This window comes from Mobula birostris, chromosome 31 (assembly GCF_030028105.1).
Source record: "Mobula birostris isolate sMobBir1 chromosome 31, sMobBir1.hap1, whole genome shotgun sequence".
Lineage (NCBI taxonomy): Eukaryota > Metazoa > Chordata > Chondrichthyes > Myliobatiformes > Myliobatidae > Mobula > Mobula birostris.
This window is the reverse complement of record NC_092400.1, coordinates 3,592,545-3,612,306: the sequence shown is the minus strand read 5'-3', so window position 1 is coordinate 3,612,306 and position 19,762 is coordinate 3,592,545. Positions and strand designations below refer to the sequence as shown.

The following is a 19,762-nucleotide window of genomic DNA, read 5'->3' as shown; positions in this document are numbered from 1 at the left end:
CCGTGGATGAAAATAATCAGTCAACATTTTGGGCCAAGGAAGAGAAATGTCGACTGTTTCCATCCTTTCATAGATGCTGCTTGACCTGCTGATCTCTGCCTCCATTTTTTTGTGTGATGTTTTGGTTCTCAGTTCTCTGATTGATGGAAACTTTGTGCAATTGCTCAATGAGTGAGCTTCCTTAAACCTCTTCTGATCCTTACGTCCATTATAATCAATGAAGTAACCGCAGCCAGCCTTTCCATTCATTTTACACCAATACTCAAACTGGATGCCATTTTTTAACAATATCTGTATCCATACTATCGGGTTTCTTTGTTCTCCTACCCAATGTCATGTTTTATATTCAAGCAAGGAGTAAGCTCTTTATTCCACCTCTCGTCTTGCTTTCCTATAGTTGGAGTGCAGACTCATACTTTTAGCTAAACACCACCATGTTCTTTAGTCAATATAATTTATATGCATGAAAACCAAAGGCCTTCATTCCCTGGAGCATAGGAGAATGAGCAGAAATTTGATAGAGGTATACAGAATTATGAAGGGGTACAGATAGGGTAAATGCAAGCAGGCTTTCTCCACTGAGGCTGGGAGAGACTACAACTAGAGGTCATAGATTAAGGGTGAAAAGGGAACAAGCTGCCAGCAGATGTAGTGGATGCAGGTTCAGTTTCAGCATTTAGAGCATAAGATATAGGAGTAGAACTAAACCATTCAGCCCATCATGTCTGCTCTGTATAAAGAGACATTGGATAAGTACATAAGTAAGAAGGGTATGGAGAGATGTGGTCCAGCTGTGGGTCGATGGGACTAGTCAGAATAAGGGTCCTGCATGGACTAGATAGGATGAATGGCCTGTTTCTGTGCTGTAGTGTTCTATAACTGTGACTATGACGATGGAGACACAGGAGAATGATGCTAAACATTAGAAAGAAAAACATTTGAAGGTCTGTGAGCTGAGGGTTAGCGAGTCAGAGCACAGAGGAGCTGAATCGCTGTCTAAGCTTCCGTGACAGTGATTGCGTAAGAAGGCGATTTTTTAAAATACATCAATACATTGTTGGATAATGAGGCACCTTAAAAAAAACAATTTCAATTTTAAAAAAACTTTTCTCCAAGAAACTTAGTACAGTTTTTGTTTTCCAGATCTATTCATACGCCTTTGAGATTTTCTATGCGGTAGGAATTTCCAGGAATATGATCCCGTACGTGTCCATTGGAACCGGGCTGATTGAAACCCTCATGTTGATGATCTGTGTAGGTACAATGTCCGTCTAAGTGGCTGGTGATGGGGGAGGCTCGTAGCTTTGGTCGGTTAGTTATATCGGGTGTGGAAGCCGCTTTCTCTGGACTGGCCTCCTCTTTGGGATTTCTCTGGACTGGCCTCCTCTTTGGGATTTGGCTGTGCCCTCTTGGATTGACTGAGATCATGAACAGAATCAACCAAACACAGAGACCTGCAGGTCCCTTACACCCACAGCTTCTAACAACACAGCTCGGCCGTGAGTACTTTCATCATCCTCACAATACCCTTCATTATTTCCCAGTACACCTGCAACTTATCCTCTCTCATACGTCCCATCATTTCCATTAAGACCATAAGACATAGGAGCAGAATCGGATCCATCAAGTCTGCCCCACCATTCCATCATGGCTGATTTATGACCCCTCTCAACCACATTCTCCTGCCTCTCCCTGTAAATTTTGACAGGCTTACTACTCGAGAACTTATCCAACCTCCACTTTAAGTCACCCAGTGACCTGGCCACTACAGATGTCTGTGGCAATGAATTCCATAGATTCACAACCCTTTGGCTAAGGGAATGCCTTCTCGTCTCTGTTCTAAGTGGCCATTCTTCTGTTCTGAGGCTGTGTCCTCTGGTCCTAGATTCACCCACTATAGGAAGCATCCTCTCCACGTCTACTCCTTCCAGGCTGTTCAGTATTTGACAGGTTTCAATGAGATTCCCCCCGGTTCTTCTAAACTCCAGTGAATACAGGCCTGGAGTCTTCAAATGCTCCTCATACATTAACCCTCTCATTCCTAGGACCATTCCCCTTTGTGTCTTTAAACAACAAAGGAGATTATGAGCGGAAGCCAGTTAACCGGCCGACACTGCTTTGGGATACGGGAAACCAGAGTGCCCAGAGGAAATTTACCTGTTAAAACGCTTCACAGGCAGAGTCTGTGCTCAGGATCAAGGCCAGGCCTCTGAAGCTGTGAAGCAATGGCACCAGACCAGCGTTGCTGTCGAGTTCAGAGTAGGTCCCATGTGGCAGGCAGCCTGAGCCATCACACAGTTGTCACTGTTGAGGTTGCTCTCAGAGATTTGAAAATGATGATCCACTTAACTAGAAGTGCATGGAATATGTCTGAAATTATTGCATTTATAAACCTAAATCACTGCACAATGTAAGAGGCTTAAGCTACGTTAGGACATAGAACAGTACAGGCCCTTCGGCCCACAGTGTCGTGCCGACCTTTTAACTTACTCCGCGATCAGTCTGACCCTTCCTTTCTAAACCGCCCTCCATATTTCTTTCATCCGTGTACCTGGCTAAGAGTCTCTTAAATGTCTCCAAAGTATCAGCCTCTACTACTACCCCTGGCAGTCTATACCAGGAACTGACCTCTCTGTGTAAATAACCTGCCTCTGACATCTCCCCTAAACTTTCCTCCACTCTCCTTAAAAGGACGTCCTCTGGGATTGGCCTTTGCCTCCCTGGGAAAAAGGTGAGGGTAGTCCATTCTATCTCTGTCTCTTATTAACTTAAACACCTCTACTAAGTCACCTCTCATCCTGCTTCACTCCAAAGAGAAAAGATCTAGTTCACTCAGTCTTTCCCAATAAGACCTGCTCTCTAATGCAGGCTTCTCCTCTACCCCTTCTCTAAAACTTCCACATTCTTCCTATAATGAAGCAACTAGGACTAAACACAGAACTCTGGTCTGACCAGAGTTTTACAGAGCATTGTGGAAGTCTTTCTGCCCTAGTAAAATATAAAGTGAAAATATTGAAATCAGTTTCTATCTTGATGTGTGAATCTTCACATCCGAAGTACTCAGCTTCTTCTGAATTTGATAACAGTACGATGATCCATGGATTGTTCAGCTTCATACTGAAGCAGATTTCTGTTGGATTTGCCAAATTAAGGAATAATTTTAGTTCATTAATGCCCCATTAGAGAGAGTGGCTGAAGAGTGTAGAACTACCCATGTTACGTACCTGACCATCCCCAGCACGGATGAATCGGTGCTGATATAGCCTGAAACTTAATGATGCTCCGACAACACCAACAGGACAAATGGGTCCAGAGCCTACTCTCCCAGGACTGCAAACCGAAAAGCAGCATCAGAGTTCCATGAGATCAGGGAATAAACCTTTCAATCCAAATTTATTAACACTAAATATCTCCCAAGGCCAAGAAAAAGGTAACCACAGTCAGAGCTTCACTGTAACTCTGTTTTATTCTGTGAATCTTAATGTACAGGGTTTCTTCGTTGAACGAACTGGAAGAAAATCCCTCTTCTGTGGGGGATTAGGCTTCATGGGCCTGTGGACAGCACTTTTGACGATCTCCTTTGCTCTGCAGGTGAGCAACAATGGGTGGAGCCAGAAGGAAAGAGCGAGCCCTTAAATTAGCATTCATAACTATTCAGGTTTGTGATCTGTGGACATTAACGAAAGAGATAAAAGACAGTTACAGGCCTCAGGGGGACGGGGGAGACAAAAAAAGGAGACAATGAGAGAAAAAAGACTTTTTGGATGAAACAACACAGATTACCTAGGGACATAAGAGAAACTGAGATGCTGGGTATCTGGACAAACACATAAAGGAACTCAGTACGCCTGGCAGCATCTTGGGGGGGAAAACAGGCAGCTTACATTCTGAGTCATCAGCCAGTCCTCTTTCGAGTCCAGGTGAAGGGTTAGGACCCGAAATGTCAACTGTCCATTTACCAGCTTGGATTACCTTGAGTTTTGTCAAATGAATGAGTATCTAGTTGTGACATTTTAAAATGATAGACATGTTAAATAGAATAAAGAGAATGTATTTGTCCTAGTGGAAATAAGACAAAATATGACAAAAAAAACTTCACCCACAGTCCCCTCATCTCACATTCCCTCATTTCACCACACATTCATCATATTATACAGTGTTCCTGCTATTAAAGCAGTGTTTTTTTGGGGGGAGGGGGAAGATGGAAAAGAGGAAGAGGCTTTGCAATATTGATTAATGAGTTCATTACAACAGTAATGGGAGAGGATATCTGAGAAAGCTTTTCAAATGAAGTCATATGCACAGAATTTATAAAAAATAGAAGGGGACAATCACTTTGCTGAGGATATACTATTGGTCTAACACAGGGGTCCCCAACCTTTTTTATGCCATGGACCCTATCATTAAGTGAGGGTCTGTAGGTCCCAGGCTGCGAACCCCTGTTCTAACAGAAGTAGGAGATAGAAGACCAGATATGTCAGCAATCACAGAGGAATGTGAGACCACTAGGGTAAACGTAATGGGAGATTTCAACTTTGATGCTAAAGATATTGGGTGAAAATTTTAAAGCATGCCCAGTGCCAGTGTGTGGATGTTCCTACAGGAGCTTGGACGACACTGGAACTATCCTTAGAGAATGTAGCTGAGCAAGTGGTTGAAGTGTCAGTGGGAGATTTTTTATCGAGATAGTGATCCCACTCTATGAGTTTCAATGGAGTTACAGAAAGAGTTAAAGATGGGCCGGAAATTGAGATCCTGGATTGGAGAAGGCCAATTTCAGTATCATCATGCAGGCAAAAATAGACTGGCGAAGAGTCTTGGTCAAAGCATCAACTGTTTATTCCTCTCCATAGATGCTGACCGACCTGTTGAGTTCCTCCAGTATTTTGTGTGTTTTGCTGCGAACAGCTACTTGTAGATGGGTCAACATCTGATCAACGTAGGAGTTCAGGGCCAACAGGTGAATGATAAGGCTAACACGTCCGAGGAACCAGTAAGTCTCGGGATATTGAGGGCTGAATTAAAAAAAGTGTAGAAAGTATGAAGAAATGGAGATGAGGAGGCCTGACAGGAACGGTTTCAGGGTACAGAGCAGCAGAGCTTTGGGGCTTCTGCCCATCAGTTCCTGTTACATTGGTTCAGTCCTGCCCTCTGGAACTGCTTGTATAGAGTCCGCACATTCTCCCCGTGACCACACAGCTTCCTCCCCCTTGCTCTGGCTTCTTCCCGCATTCTTAGGCACGCGAGTCGGTCAGTATGTCGGCCGCCCTAGGCAGTAGATGAGAGGCAGAACTTTGGGGGATTGAATGGAAGGCAAGGAGACTGAAATGGGATGAGTGTAGGATGAGTATAAAAGGATGCTTCTTGTCCTCTTAGCAGGTCAGAGGGCATGTGCCCAGGCTGTAAGGTTCTCCACAGATCGTCACCTTGTCATGGTGGAGAGGCTTGTGAGTGCCCAAGATCCCAAGAGAGATGCCGTCTGGAGTTCAGCCACCTGGTGCTTAGCTCCTGGTAGGGTTACCATGGTGGTGAGGTCAGGAGGGACATACCAGGCAAAGAGTGATCCAACCAAGACCTCAGCAGCAGAGCTGAGGGAAGGCAATGACACATCACAACAGCAGTGAAGGTGAAAGGTGAAAGGTGAAGGAAGGCCTTGCATTCCATGCCACTGGACCCTGGTTCTGATCTGTCACGATACCGTGCGGTGGCTGTGCCTCCCCACGTTAAACAAAGTCACGTCTGTCCTGTCTGTGGTGAGGAAGGCAAATGCAATGTTAGCATTCATTTCAACAGGACTAGAATATAAAAGCAAGGATGTAATGTTGACACTTTATAAAGTGGAGTATTGTGAGCTTTTTTGGGCCCTTTATCTTAGACAGGATGTGCTGAAACTGGAGAGGATTCAAAGGAGGTTCACAAAAATGATTCCAGGATTGAATGGCTTGTGATATGAAGAGCGTTTGATGGCTCTGGGTCCGTACTCACTGGAACTCAGAAGAACGAAGGGTGACCTAATTGAAGCCTATCGAATGGTGGAAAGGCCTTGCTGGAGTGGATGTGGAGAGGTTGTTTCCTGTAGTGGGAAAGTCTTAGACCAGAAGACACAGCCTCAGATTAGAAGGATGTCCTATTAGAATGGAGATGAGGTATTTCTTTAGGCAGAGAGTGGTGAATTTAGGGAATTCTTTGCTCCAGGCAGCTGTGGAGGCCAAGTCTGTATGTATATTTAAGGCAGAAGCAGAGTTTGATAGACTCTTGATTGGTCAGGGCATGAAGGGATATGGAAAGGCAGGAGATTGGGGCTAAAAGGAAAATTGGATCAGCCATGATGACATGGCGGAGGAGACTCGATGGGCCAAATGGCCTAATTCTGCTCCTGTATCTTATGGCAACATCTGAAAAAAAAAGTAAATCAATTACCCTAAGTATATATATGCATATTAAATACACCAAGGGCAATCTTTTCCAATTGCCATGAAGGACTGAAACTACTCATACCAGTGTGTTGGGGTTTTGGCAAGAGAAGGGAATTGTCTATTTATCACTATGATTATTCCTGCAGAAAACTAATGTAAGATTTATGCATTATCTATGCTATGAGTTATAAAAGGAAAGTTATTTGTATGGTACCAGCATCAAAGGACTCCATTTATAGGCAGGAAGTGAAGGAGATTTAATAGATATATTCAAGACATAAACATATTATTGAGGTAAGAGGGAGTCATCATTTCAACTGGCAGGAGGCCTGTAACCACAGACTTAAGGAAAAGTGCCAAAGGTGCTGAAGGGAGGAGGATTTTTAATGCAGTGAATTGGTATGTTCGGTTTTATTTGAAGATCGTTAAGAGGAAGATTTGTTAATAAAGATCAAAGTACCTTGAAAGCTAGGAAAGATAACACCAGCAAGTCAATAGCTTGGGGTTACGGGATAGGACAAATTGGACACGTTTTTTGCAGAAGTTCCGCAGGCAAAGTGGACTATTGGCCCTTGTCTGTACTGTATGATTTTGTAGTTACTAATATCTGGTCTACTTTGCAAAGTAACGGGGGATGATTTAACAATAAATTTCACTGGCACAATACCGCGACTCGTGAGGATGGATGAGGGGCTAACTGGACGTCATGTTTGCTGGTCTCGTACCTTCACGGTGGTCCTCGGTGAGATGGAATGAATGAGGCAGAACAAAGGTGAGGGATGGGGGAGGTGAGGTGGTGTGCATTTTTCCCCACAGCTGATACATTGCCTTGCCTTTCCTCTGCAGAGTCTTGTCAGCTGGATGCCGTACTGCAGCCTTGTCTTCATTTTCGCCTACGTTCTCAGCTACGGACTTGGTCCAGGTGAGCCAAGTTGTGCAGGTGCTCCTCTTTTCCCAGTCAACCTCCCTGGTCTTGAAAGCCACCACCTACAGCAGCACCACACATTAAAATAGGCAAGTGCCACCCTCAAAGGCACAGGTCACGTTCAAGTTGACATTTGTGGATTCCCGGTGGCGATCTACTCCCTCTAATAGTGAATGTGTAGAAATTAAGGAAGCTGTAGCTGCCGAGCCTAATTCAAATGGAATGCTGACTTGTGATTGCAATGAGAACGTTTTGTTTAAACTGATTGTAACCTGAGAAACTTTGCCACTCACACACTGACAGACCACTCTCTGAAACAAAATCAAGCAGCACAAACTGATTCCTCAGCTTGGACTGGGCCACGGGACAGAGCTGAGGTTGCCGTGACACTTATGTCAAATACAGTGGGTGTGTTGCATCTTGGACATGTAAAATGAGCAGATGATGAAGCTCCTTCTCTTCTGCACAATAATCCCAGGGCATTCCATGAGTACACTGCATATCCTATTGGCTTGAACTAACCCAGCAGGTTTAACTTTGCAATTTCGTCAGCTTTGTGAGGTATGGGATTGGGAATAAGAGGAGGCCATTTGGCCCTTCAGGTGGAGCCTATTATTCAATAAAATCACAACTGATCCAATCTTGGCCTCAATACCACTTTGCTTTCCCTCTCCCTGTTGCTTTAAATGACAGCAGGTTCAACAACAGCTTAGTCACCCCTGGCATCAGGTTCCTAAACCACAATGAAGGACACTAATTCTACCTCAGCCTATATTTTTCTCAAGTTGCATTTATGTTGTCAATTTATTTGTTCTTATTTTTTTTATCCTGTAAACTGTGTGATTTACTGTATGGTAATTTAAATCAATCTAATTAATGTTTGTCCTGTCCTGTGTTCCGGTGCAAAACAGAAGCCGATTTTCAGGGTATTTATATCCTGGGTATGAATACCCTTGCTCATGGACTTGAACTTTTGCCCTCAGCATTGAAGAAGAGGCAAGAATTGTGTTATATACGAGTAGGAGTAGTAGCCAGATACCAGAGATGGTGCAGTAAGATCTCACTATGCCAGCTCAGTGACAGTCTGCAGGAGCAGTTGCAGTACGGAATTACCAGTGCTTATTTTCCAGTGGATTAAATGGAGTGGACGTCAGGTGCAGAGGTTCAATACTGACTCTGCAGCAGCTTACTACACTGAAGATGAAGATACATTCTCCCATAAAAAGGCTCAAAAGTTGCTTTGTATCAATGACGGTCATTCATATTGATTTTTTTGTCCCTAGGGAAGAGTTTTGAGACAAATAAATGTGGATTTGTATAAGCTCATCCTCAGGGAATGCAAAACATGTTCAAGATTCAATACTCAAGATTGTTTAACATCACTGCCAGTGCACAAGTGTAAGGGAGAACAAAATACTAGATCTTAATGCACTGCAGCACAAAGAAACACAATATGGTAAAGAACATAATAACAATAAAAACACAAATACATAAAATAGCTTATATACATCAATTGATTGTATGTCCATAAAGTGATACTAGGCACAGGAGTGTCTCCACACAAGGTGACTGACACAAAATGATAAAATAGTGGTGGTTGAGGGTGTGGAGGGGTTGATCAGCCTTACTGCTTGGGGAAGGTAACTGTTTTTGAGTCTGGTGGTCCTGATGTGGATGCTACATAGCCTTGTCCCTGATGGGAGTGGGTCAAACAGTTCATGAGCAGGGTTGGTGGGACCCTTTCCAATGTTACTGGCCATTTCAGGCACCTTTTTGCATAGACGTCCTTGATGGTAGGTTGTTGGTGCTGGTGATGCATTGAGCAGATTTGACAACCAGTAGCAGAGCCTTCCTCTCTGCCTCCGTGCTGTTTCTGTACTATGCAGTGATGCAACATATTAGGATGCTCTCTACTCTGCATCTGTAGAACAAATTGAATGTTGTTGCCTGGGTTATTTTACCCTTTTATTGAGTCGATAATATAGCGTTTGTAGAGTCTGGACTGCTCAAATTAATATTGAAAGTTACAATAAATTCAATGTAACTTATCATTATCGAACTCTAAACACAAGAGACCATGGAAATGCAGAGCAATACACAACCAGCTGGAGAACCTCAGCACGTCAGGCAGCGTCTGTGGAGGAGAATAAACTGTCGCCTTTTTGGGTCCAAAGCCTTCATCAGGACTGGAAAAGGGGGGGGGGGTGGAGAAAGAACCCAGAACAAGAAGTTAGGAAAGTGGGGTGTGCAGGGTTTGGTGGGGGGGGGGGGGAAAATGAAGCTAGAAGGTGGGAGATAATAAACATGAGAGATTCTGTAGATGCTGGAAATCCAGAACAACACACACAAAACACTGGAGGAACTCAGCAGGTCAGGCATAAGATAGTGAACAAACAGCAGACATTTCAGGCCAAGATCCTATATCAGGGCAGTGACGAAGGGTCTCTGCCTGAAATGGGAAGTGACAGGTGGAAAAGGGAAAGAGCCAAAGAAGTAGGAATCTGATAGGAGAGGAGAGTGGATCAGGGGAGAAAGGGAAGGAGGAGGGGCACCAGAGGGAGGTGAAAGGCATAAAAGAGAAGGTGTAGGAAGGGAGCCAGAAAAGATAATCAAACACTGCTTCAGATTTTTCTTCTCTAATCTCTTCAACCACTTAATCTCAGTCTTTGATGCTGGGAGGACCTTCCCCCTAGTGTTCGTATCTAGAAATAAGAGGCATTGTTTCATACCAAAAGGTTTACCAATTTTTGACAGCAATGCTAACGAGTTTCTTCTCTCAGCTAGCTGCAAATCTCCTGGGGAGCCACTGAAAAAGAATCATTAAATGTATTCAAGGCATAGGCTGATGAACAGCTAAACTACAAGGAAGTGGAGGGGCATGGGGACAAAAGGAACAAATGGTGTGAGGCGAAAGTTGGATCCCACACTCCTAGTGAATGTCAGGGCAAGACTCTGAACAGCTGTCAGCCTGGTCTTCATGTGGAAAACACCAGGCTCCTCCTGTGCCCTGCCCCAATGAATTGTTTTTTGTATTGCTTCAGGTTTTATTTGCAATTTCACTGTCCACATGGTAGAGATTTGCTTCATCTAAGTTCTAAGAATGGGAGAGCTTCTGCTTCTCATGGCTGTCAGGGGACACCAGACACCAAAAGTGGAAGTGGCAGTGATGAGCACTGGACTTTCAGAATCCAACCATAACAGCACCAGAACAGACAAGGCGTAAATGCCTTGACTTTATCAATCCATCAGTTTGAGGAGACACCACTGTCATTGGACTAATCACCAGAGGCAACAAATCCAAGTACCACCAGAAAGTTACCACCCACAAGCTAGTGCCCCAGTGCAATCGCAACAACTTGGAGAAGAATACCTTCAAAACCACGAGGACGCATATCAGCTTCAGGAGAGATGTCACTCTTCACCACTCACTCATCGTCAACAATTCTGCTGTTAGTACCATTTCACACGCTGGTTTCTGACCATCATTATTTTGCCGGACGTCATGTGGGCAAACCATAAAAAAAAAATTGTCTTGGCAGACAGTGTCTTTCCTGTGGCAGGTGGTAAAATTCTTTCTTGCCCAGAACACACTGGTGCAATTCTGCAGTCCCATCATAGAGAGCACCCACACATCAACCACTACTGTCTGGTTTTGAGCAGTCTCCTCTCCTAATATACAAGAACTACAGAAAATTGTCAGGACAACAGAAAAGGTAATTAGCTGCAGTCTACCAGGAACAATCATTGTGGACACTACCCACCCTGCAAACTGTCTTCTCCCAAAGCTCCCTTCTGGGAAACGCGATAGGGCTATGAAAACAAAAACTTCACACCATCTTAAGAATTTCTTCTCCCAAAGAGTTAATCAGATCAACCATTTTAGTTAGTCACTGTAAACACTTTAAACCACTTTTTATAAGGCTGATTACATTGTAAATACAAGCTAATATCTGTATTTCTGCATATTTTAGTTCTTATCTGTATTTTAAGCTCTAACTTTAGTTTCTATAATTCTTTATTCCTTATCATTGTTGAATGTTGTTCTGTTGCTTGTCACACCACCACACCAAATTCCTAACACGTGTTAAAGTGCACTCAGAGCCACTTTATTAGAGGCCTCCTGTACCTAATGGAGTGGCCACTGAGTGTATGTTCATGGTCTTCTGCTGCTGCAGCCAATCCACTTCAAGGTTCAAAGTGTGTGTTCAAAGATGCTCCTCTGCACACCCCTCTTGTAACACATGGTTATTCCAGTCACTGTCACCTTGAACCAGTCTGGCCATTCTCCCCAGACCTCTCTCATCAACAAGGTATTTTCACCCACAGAACTAGATGTTTCTTTTTCTCACCATTCTCCATAGAGACTGTGGTGCGTGAAGATCCCAGGAAGCCAACAGTTTCTGAGATACTCAAATCACCCCGTTTGGCACCAACAATCATTCCACAGTCAAGGTCATTTAGATCACATTTCTTCTTTATTCTGAGGTTTGATCTGAGCAACAACAGAACCTCTTAAAGCATAAAAGCATGCAGATGTGGTTAAGTTGCTGCCACATGATTGACTGATAAGACATTTGCATTAACAAGCAGGCGTACAGGTATACCTAATAAAGTGGCCACTGAGTGTATTTGGCAAAGCTCCCTTGCCGCAGTTATGCTGGCTAGAAGCTGCTTACCATATCTAGAATTCTTGTTCCTTCTGATGTTGTTTTAAATTGAATTAGAACCAGAATCAAGTTTATTATCACCGGCATGTGATGTGAAATTTGTTAACTTAGCAGCAGCAGTTCAATGCAATACATAATCTAGCAGAGAAAAAAAAAATGATAATAAATAAAATAAAAATAGTAATAAAAATAAATAGACAAGTAAATCAATTATGTATATCAAATAGATTTTTAAAATGTGCAAAAACAGAAATACCGCATATTTTAAAAAATGTGATGTGGTGTCCAAAGAGTAAACATAGAATAGTACAGCATAGTACAGGCCCTTCGGCCCACAATGTTGTGCCGATCCTCAAACCCAGTGTCCCATATAATCCCCCCCAACTTAAATTCCTCCATATACCCGTCTAGTAGTCTCTTAAACTTCACTAGTGTATCTGCCTCCACCACTGACTCAGGCAGTGCATTCCACACACCAACCACTGAGTAAAAAACCTTCCTCTAATATCCCCCTTGAACTTCCCACCCCTCACCTTAAAGCCATGTCCTCTTGTATTGAGCAGTGGTTCCCTGAGGAAGAGGCACTGGCTATCCACTCTATCTATTCCTCTTATTATCTTGTACATCTCTATCATGTCTCCTCTCATCCTCCTTCTCTCCAAAGAGTAAAGCCCTAGCTCCCTTATCTCTGATCATAATGCATACTCTCTAAACCAGGCAGCATTCTGGTAGATCTCCTCTGTACCCTTTCCAATGCTTCCACATCCTTCCCATAGTGAGGCGACCAGAACTGGACACAGTACTCCAAATGTGGCCTAACCAGAGTTTTATAGACCTGCATCATTACATCGCGACTCTTAAACTCTATCCCTCGACTTATGATAGCTAACACCCCAGAAGCTTTCTTAACTACCCTATCCACCTGTGAGGCAACTTTCAGGGATCTGTGGACATGTATCCCCAGATCCCTCTGCTCCTCCACACTACCAAGTATACTGCCATTTACTTTGTACTCTGCCTTGGAGTTCGTCCTTCCAAAGTGTACCACCTCACACTTCTCCGGGTTGAACTCCATCTGCCACTTCTCAGCCCACTTCTGCATCTTATCAATGTCTCTCTGCAATCTTTGACAATCCTCTACACTATCTACAACACCACCAACCTTTGTGTCACCTGCAAACTTGCCAACCCACCCTTCTACCCCCACATCCAGATCGTTAATAAAAAATCACAAAAAGTAGAGGTCCCAGAACCAATCCTTGTGGGACACCACTAGTCACAATCCTCCAATCTGAATGTACTCCCTCCACCACGACCCTCTGCCTTCTGCAGGCAAGCCAGTTCTGAATCCACCTGGCTAAATGTCCATTTACAAATCGGATGGCAGAGGGGAAGAAGCTGTTCCTGAATTGCTGAGTGTGTGCCTTCAGGCTTCTATGTGTCCTACCTGATGGTAACAGTGAGAAAAGGACATGGCCTGGGTGCTGGAGGTCCTTAATAATGGACGCTGCCCTTCTAAGACACCGCTCCCTGAAGATGTCCTGGGTACTTTGTAGGCTAGTACCCAAGATGGAGCTAACTAAATTTACAGCCTTACTCATGCTAATGCTTCTCTAAACTGGGACTGTCTGTAGTAATTGAGGGTTTTGTCACAGACCCCATTTCCTGCTCACTAGTGAACAGCAGCCCACCACGCTGCCTCGACACACTGCCACGGGATGTCCTTCTCCAGCTTCTACCATTCTGACTGACTCTCGGATAGTTCCTAGTTCCAATTTTTGTTTGCTTCACAACGTTTCTGTTTCCCACTGCGGAACATTCTGAAAAATCAAAGGCATTGGCTCTTTGAAGCTATGTGTAACATAAACAATATTTTCCAGGTGGAGTGACTCTCATCTTACCCTCGGAAATATTCCTGCAGTCGGATCGGCCGGCTGGCTTTGTCATCAACGGCTTTCTCAACTGGCTTGGCCTTTTCCTTCTCATGATGTTGTTCTCCTTCCTGGTTGTAAGTATCCATTGCCAGTCTTCAAGTGGTCAGTTCCAAACTTCTATCAGACACTTCACAGAGTGAGCCCCTCAGCACCACCACACCCGTCCTAACTCCTCCAGTTTCCACTTCACTGGCCTGTCCAACATCTCACCTAACCACTCATGCTCTCTTGCTCATAACTCCTCAGTCTCAGTCACTAAGTAATCCACACACAAGATTTCTCCTGGTTTCACCCCCCTGACCCTCAGTCTGTCTCACCGACCCTTTCTCACACCCTGACCCTTTCTCACTCATTGACCCTCTCCTGGCCTCAATCCCTGAACCTCATCTCACTGACCCTCTCTCATTCACTTACCTTCTGCCAGTCTCTCTCCAAAATCTTTACACTGACACACTTTCTTAATCTCAGTCCCTTGCTGTATTCAAATCTCACTCACTGACCTCCCTGTGTTTGACCTAAGGGGACCTCATTCAGCAAGTATTTGTTTGTCCTTATCCCCTTCTGTTTCAGGACCGTCTGGGCTACTTCTGCTTCCTGATTTTCAGTGGAGTCTGCTTGGTGCTCACTTTCCTGGGCTACTACATCATAATCGAAACAAGGGGCAAGACACCACTCGAAATCACCGAAGAATTCAAGAACAAAAAGTCCTTCCGAAATGCAATGCTCCAGGTGTCACCCAATGGTTCACTCCCACAAAGCACTGTGGAGATTATCATGTCAACTGCATTCTAATCTCTGGAAAATGTCCTTCAAGAGAAGCGGAACTGAGCAGCAAAGTTGCACATTGTATCGTGTGATAAACCCTGTGCTCCTGACAAAGGAAAAGTTTTTATTTAGTCAAAAATTATACTGGTTGCCTATAGTGCTGAATGGTGGACAATAGGCCAAGGCTGTCACCTGGATGAAGTGCCCCTTTCGTCCAACTGCAGGCACGCACCCCACCTGCACAATTATCCATGTTATAATGTTATATTTATAATTGTTTTTTAAGACAGATTTTTATATCAAAAGAAATCAGGTAGTCACTCAAAAGTCTTTAATAGAATAGTTCTAGCAGTATGTGTAAGGTCTGTTTCCATGGTAACTTCAGTCTTCTGCTAAATCTTATCAACAAGCACCTGATTGGATGTTGTTACAATACCCTCATTATTGATGAATTTAAACTGCTAGCGTGAGAAACTGACATACTCATTGGGAGTTGCTTTATATCTTTTTATCAAAATGGAAATGGACTATGTACATCTTACTGGGGTCATTCTTGGTTTTAAAATATATGTAGCACTTTCACTTCAGTTTTCTTTCTGCTATAGCAGTGCTGGGATCCAAATCTTCCTGGTTCAGTACATCATAACTTAACATTTCCTTTTCTCTTTGTGTAAGATCAGCATTTTATTATTCGCTGACAGGTGACAACTCACCTGGTAAAAAACTAAACCCGGGCAGTCTCTTGCATCCGGGTCCACATCCACACGAAACAGAAACGTTCCTTCTTCAGCAGCAGCTACCCTCAGCCTTCTGTCCCAGAAGGATGGTGGTGATACTTGTAGTCCCCCCACTGTCATGCTCCATGTAGACCATGGGAGATGCATAATGCTGCTTTAATATACTGGAACCCCTGCTGACAGCCCCAAGGCAGAACCTTCATTCGATAATTACCCACCATCTATACAGGCCAGATAGGGACTGCAGACTTTGCTAGAAAGGGCGAAATAAAATAACATTCCCACCAGTAGGTGTCAGGTGGTAACCATTCCAAGCAAGGAAAGTCCTACTGAAATTCAAAGTGAATTTTATTATCAAAGTAGGTATATGTCACCATATACAATCCTGAGATAACTATAACAGGATCAATAAAAAAAAAATCAACAAGTGCAGAAGACAACAAACTGTGCAAATGCAAATATAAATAAATAGCAATAAATAACGAGAACATGAGATAATGAGGTGAAGAGTTCTTAACATTGAGGTCATTGGTTGTGGGAGCATTTCCATGATGGGGCAAGTGAAGTTGAGTGTGGTTATCCCCTTTTGCTTAAGAGTCTGATGGTTGAGGGGCAGTAACTGTTCTTGAACCTGGTGGTGTGAATCCTGAGGCTCTTGTACCTTCTACCTGATGGCAGCAGCGAGAAGGGAGCATGGTCTGGGTGGTGGGGATCTCTGACGATGGATGCTGCCTGCCTTAGTTGCATTGAGTTGCTACAACTTCGTACCACATACCCTGCCTCTGCTTTGTTCCCTATCAATTTTTTTGAATGTTGGCAATGACCAGAAACCTTAGATGAGTGATATCTACAAGAGCAGGGCAGAACTGTGGTTCTTTATAATGAAAGGCTCATCTTCTGGTCCCTGACAGACTCTCCACCTTTTCACAGGCACTTGCCAGGACTGTATTAATATTCATCATTCATATAGCGAGGGCAACAGTACTGGCAATCAAAACCAAAGCCACCAAACATCCCATTTGATGAGAGTCTCCACTTGTGAGCACAATCTCCACTGCACAGATGTGCACTCCGGAATGCACTCTAGAGTTTACAAATTCAAATCTTCTCATGACACAACAGGGGTAATATATACTTAGTGCCACTTTATCAGGGACACCTCAATAATGCAAATATTTAATCAGCCAATCATGTGGCAACAACTCAATGCATAGAAGCATGCAGACATGGTCATGAGGTTCAGATGTTTAGACCAACTGCCTTGTTAATGAGGTCCTGTTACCTTCTTGTCTGCTTGAAACAGTCTGACCATTCTCCTCTGACCTCTCTCATTAAGAAGGCCTTTTCAACCACAGAATTGCCACTCATTGGATATTTTTCATTTTTCACACCATTCTGTATAAACTCTACTGTTGTGCATGAAAATCACAGGGGATCTGCAGTTTGAGATACTCAAACCACCCTGCCTGGCAATCATTTCACAGTCAAAGACACTCAGGTCACATTTCTTCCCAATTCTGAGCAACAACTGAATATCTTGACCAAATCCATACATTGTTATGCATTGAGTTGCTGCCACAAGATCAGCTGATTAGATATCTGCATTAACAAGCAAGTGTACCTAATCAAGTGGCCACAGAGTGTATAGGAAAGTACATGTAAAACACAACGTGAAGGTTAGCTGCTTATTCTGGCATGGTCTAGATGTGACTGCAACTCAATGTCACAATGTTGACTCCAATTTTTCCCCCCCACACAGAGGGTGGAGGATATATACACAACAAGCTGCCAGAGGAGGCTATGATTACAACAGGTAAAAGATATTTGGGCAGCTTAATGGATAAGAGAGGGTCAGAGGGATTTGGGCCATATGCTGGGAGATCAGACTGGCACAGCAAGGCACCTTAATCAGCAGAACAAGTGGGGCCAAAGGGCTTGTTTTCCTGCTTCTTAACTCTGACTCCATGACCCCACATCATAACACAGTTCAGGTGGAGACAAGGAACAGTAAGGCAATGAAACCACTGGTGGGAAAGGGTACAGACTCCCAGTCACTGAGCTGTAGGGCAGAGTAGTCATTAAGTCGTACTGGAGTTGGCAGGAACAGTGGTGCACGAACTGTGGGTAAATTTAATCTTAACATAAAGCCATTTCATGTTGATTGACCAACATTTCTCCATTACATAAAGCCTGCAAGTCTCTGTCAGTCTGCTGGGGAAGTTGAATCCCAATATCTGCGAATGCACGAGTCTGCTGGAGGCCGAAGGTGACCTGCCCTGGGGTTGGAGGACTGTGTATGCGCATTGTGGGCATGCTATGTTGCCATCGGAACGTGTGGCAACACTTACAGGCCGTCTCCAGCACATTGTTGGTTGTTAACACAAATGACAATTTTCACTGTATGTTTTGATGTATTTGTCATAAATAAATGAATTCTGAATCTGAATTTGAGTCACATGGGATTAGAAGTGGAATTCAAAGTGGCTTTCTAATAAGCATTTTATGTCCTTCCAAGTCATCCTTCCTAATATGCATAGTCTATAATTGCACACAAATATCCATCTCAGATCAAGTTTTGAGGAATAAGTAGCAAAGGTAGCTTTAAGGATAAATGAATTGTGTGAATTCAGGGCAGTTACTTAAAACATGATGTTATGAGCCTATCAGGGAATTATTTATTTTATGGTCATGCATAGTAAGGCTGGATTAATTGATTAATTTTCTCAGAGTGGGAAGAGACAGCACAACATGATAGAATGAAATATTTCATTTAGGAGTGAGAAACTTGGATGTGAAACCTGTGCCTTTAATGACAACAAATACTAACAAAGGATTGAAGGTAGAGTTGGTTTAAGTGGACTGGGGAAAGAGATTACAAGACATTTAACGAGATAATTCATGGAGAAATAGAGATTAAAAAAGACGGGGATAGTAACATTTTATTTTAATTTTTTTAAATTTAGAGATACAGTGCAGAACAGGCTCTTCTGATCCAATGGGCTGCAGCATTCAGCAACCAGTTAATTAACACTCGTCTGATCACAGGACAGTTTACAAAGACCAGTTAAGCTACTAACCATACATTGTGTAGTAAATGGACAGCCAGGACAGAGTAGCCCTGTGACCATTCCCCTCAGTAGTAGGTATAGAGTACTGCATGCTGTTGAACGGGAGGACCCTCCAGGGGCAGGGCGGGGAGCTGCAGCGGCCAGCTCTCCTACACTGGGGGTCTGGCGCTGCTGCTCAGAAGGGAAGGAGAGAGAAGAGGACTGCAGTGGTGACAGGGGATTCCATAGCAAGAGGAGTAGACAAGGTTCTGTGGACATGAAAGAGACACCTGGATGATATGTTGCTCAGGTGCCAGATATCTCAGATCGGGTCCACAGCACTCTAAAAGGGGAGGGTGAGCGGCCAGAAGTCTTGGAACAAATTGGTATTGATGACATAGGTAGGAAAAGGGAGGAGGTCCTGAAGAGAGAACCTAGGGAGCTGAAAAGCAGGATGTCCAGGGTGGTAACCTTTGGATTGCTGCTTGCGTCCCGTGCCAGTGAGGGTAAGGATGGGATAATTTGGCAGATGAATGCATGGCTGAGGAACTGGTGCAGGGGGGAGGGGTTCAGATTTCTGAATCATTGGGATTTCTTCTGGAGAAGGTATGACCCGTACAAAAATGAAGGGTTACCCCTGAACCTGAGGGGGCCAATATCCTCTTGGACAGGTTTGCTAGAGCTATTCAGAAGGAGTTAAACTAAATTGGCAGGGAGATGATAACCAGTGTGACAGGGCTGAGAATGGGGCAGTTGGTATTCAACCAGATGCAGCGTGCAGTGAGACTGTCAGGAAGGACAGGCCAACGATAGGGCAAAATTACATTCAATTGGATGAGTTGCAATGTACCATAGGGACAAAATCAAAAAGGTTGATGAATACAGGACTGAAAGTGTTACATCTGAATGCACGCAGTATATGGAATAAAGTAGATGATCTTGTAGCACTTCTAGAGATTGACAGGTATAACATTGTGGACATCAGAGTCGGGGCTGAAAGAAGATCATAATTGGGAGTTTAACATCCAAGGGTGTGGGCATGTGGCCAAATGGTTAAGGCATTGGACTAGCAACCTGAAGGTCGTGAGTTCGAGCCTCAGCCGAGACAACGTGTTGTGCCCTTGAGCAAGGCACTTAATCACACATTGCTCTGCGACGACACTGGTGCCAAGCTGGATGGGTCCTAATACCCTTCCCTTGGACAACATTGGCATCATGGAGAGGGGAGACTTGCAGCATGGGCAGCTGCTAGTCTTCCATACAACCTTGCC

The 19,762-nt window shown here is 43.8% G+C and overlaps 1 protein-coding gene across 1 annotated transcript in view; it reads left to right on the top strand.

Moving 5' to 3' along the window:
* The window catches only part of LOC140190705 (solute carrier family 2, facilitated glucose transporter member 11-like), a 51,786-nt gene extending 37,052 nt beyond the window's left edge, over positions 1 to 14,734 (top strand). Inside the window, exons 8-12 of the mRNA XM_072247522.1 lie at positions 1,144 to 1,254; positions 3,490 to 3,591; positions 7,263 to 7,338; positions 13,889 to 14,016; positions 14,513 to 14,734. Of these exons, the coding sequence (XP_072103623.1) occupies positions 1,144 to 1,254; positions 3,490 to 3,591; positions 7,263 to 7,338; positions 13,889 to 14,016; positions 14,513 to 14,734 (639 nt within the window). The remainder of the gene's footprint in view (positions 1 to 1,143; positions 1,255 to 3,489; positions 3,592 to 7,262; positions 7,339 to 13,888; positions 14,017 to 14,512) is intronic.
* Positions 14,735 to 19,762: the final 5,028 nt, after the last annotated feature.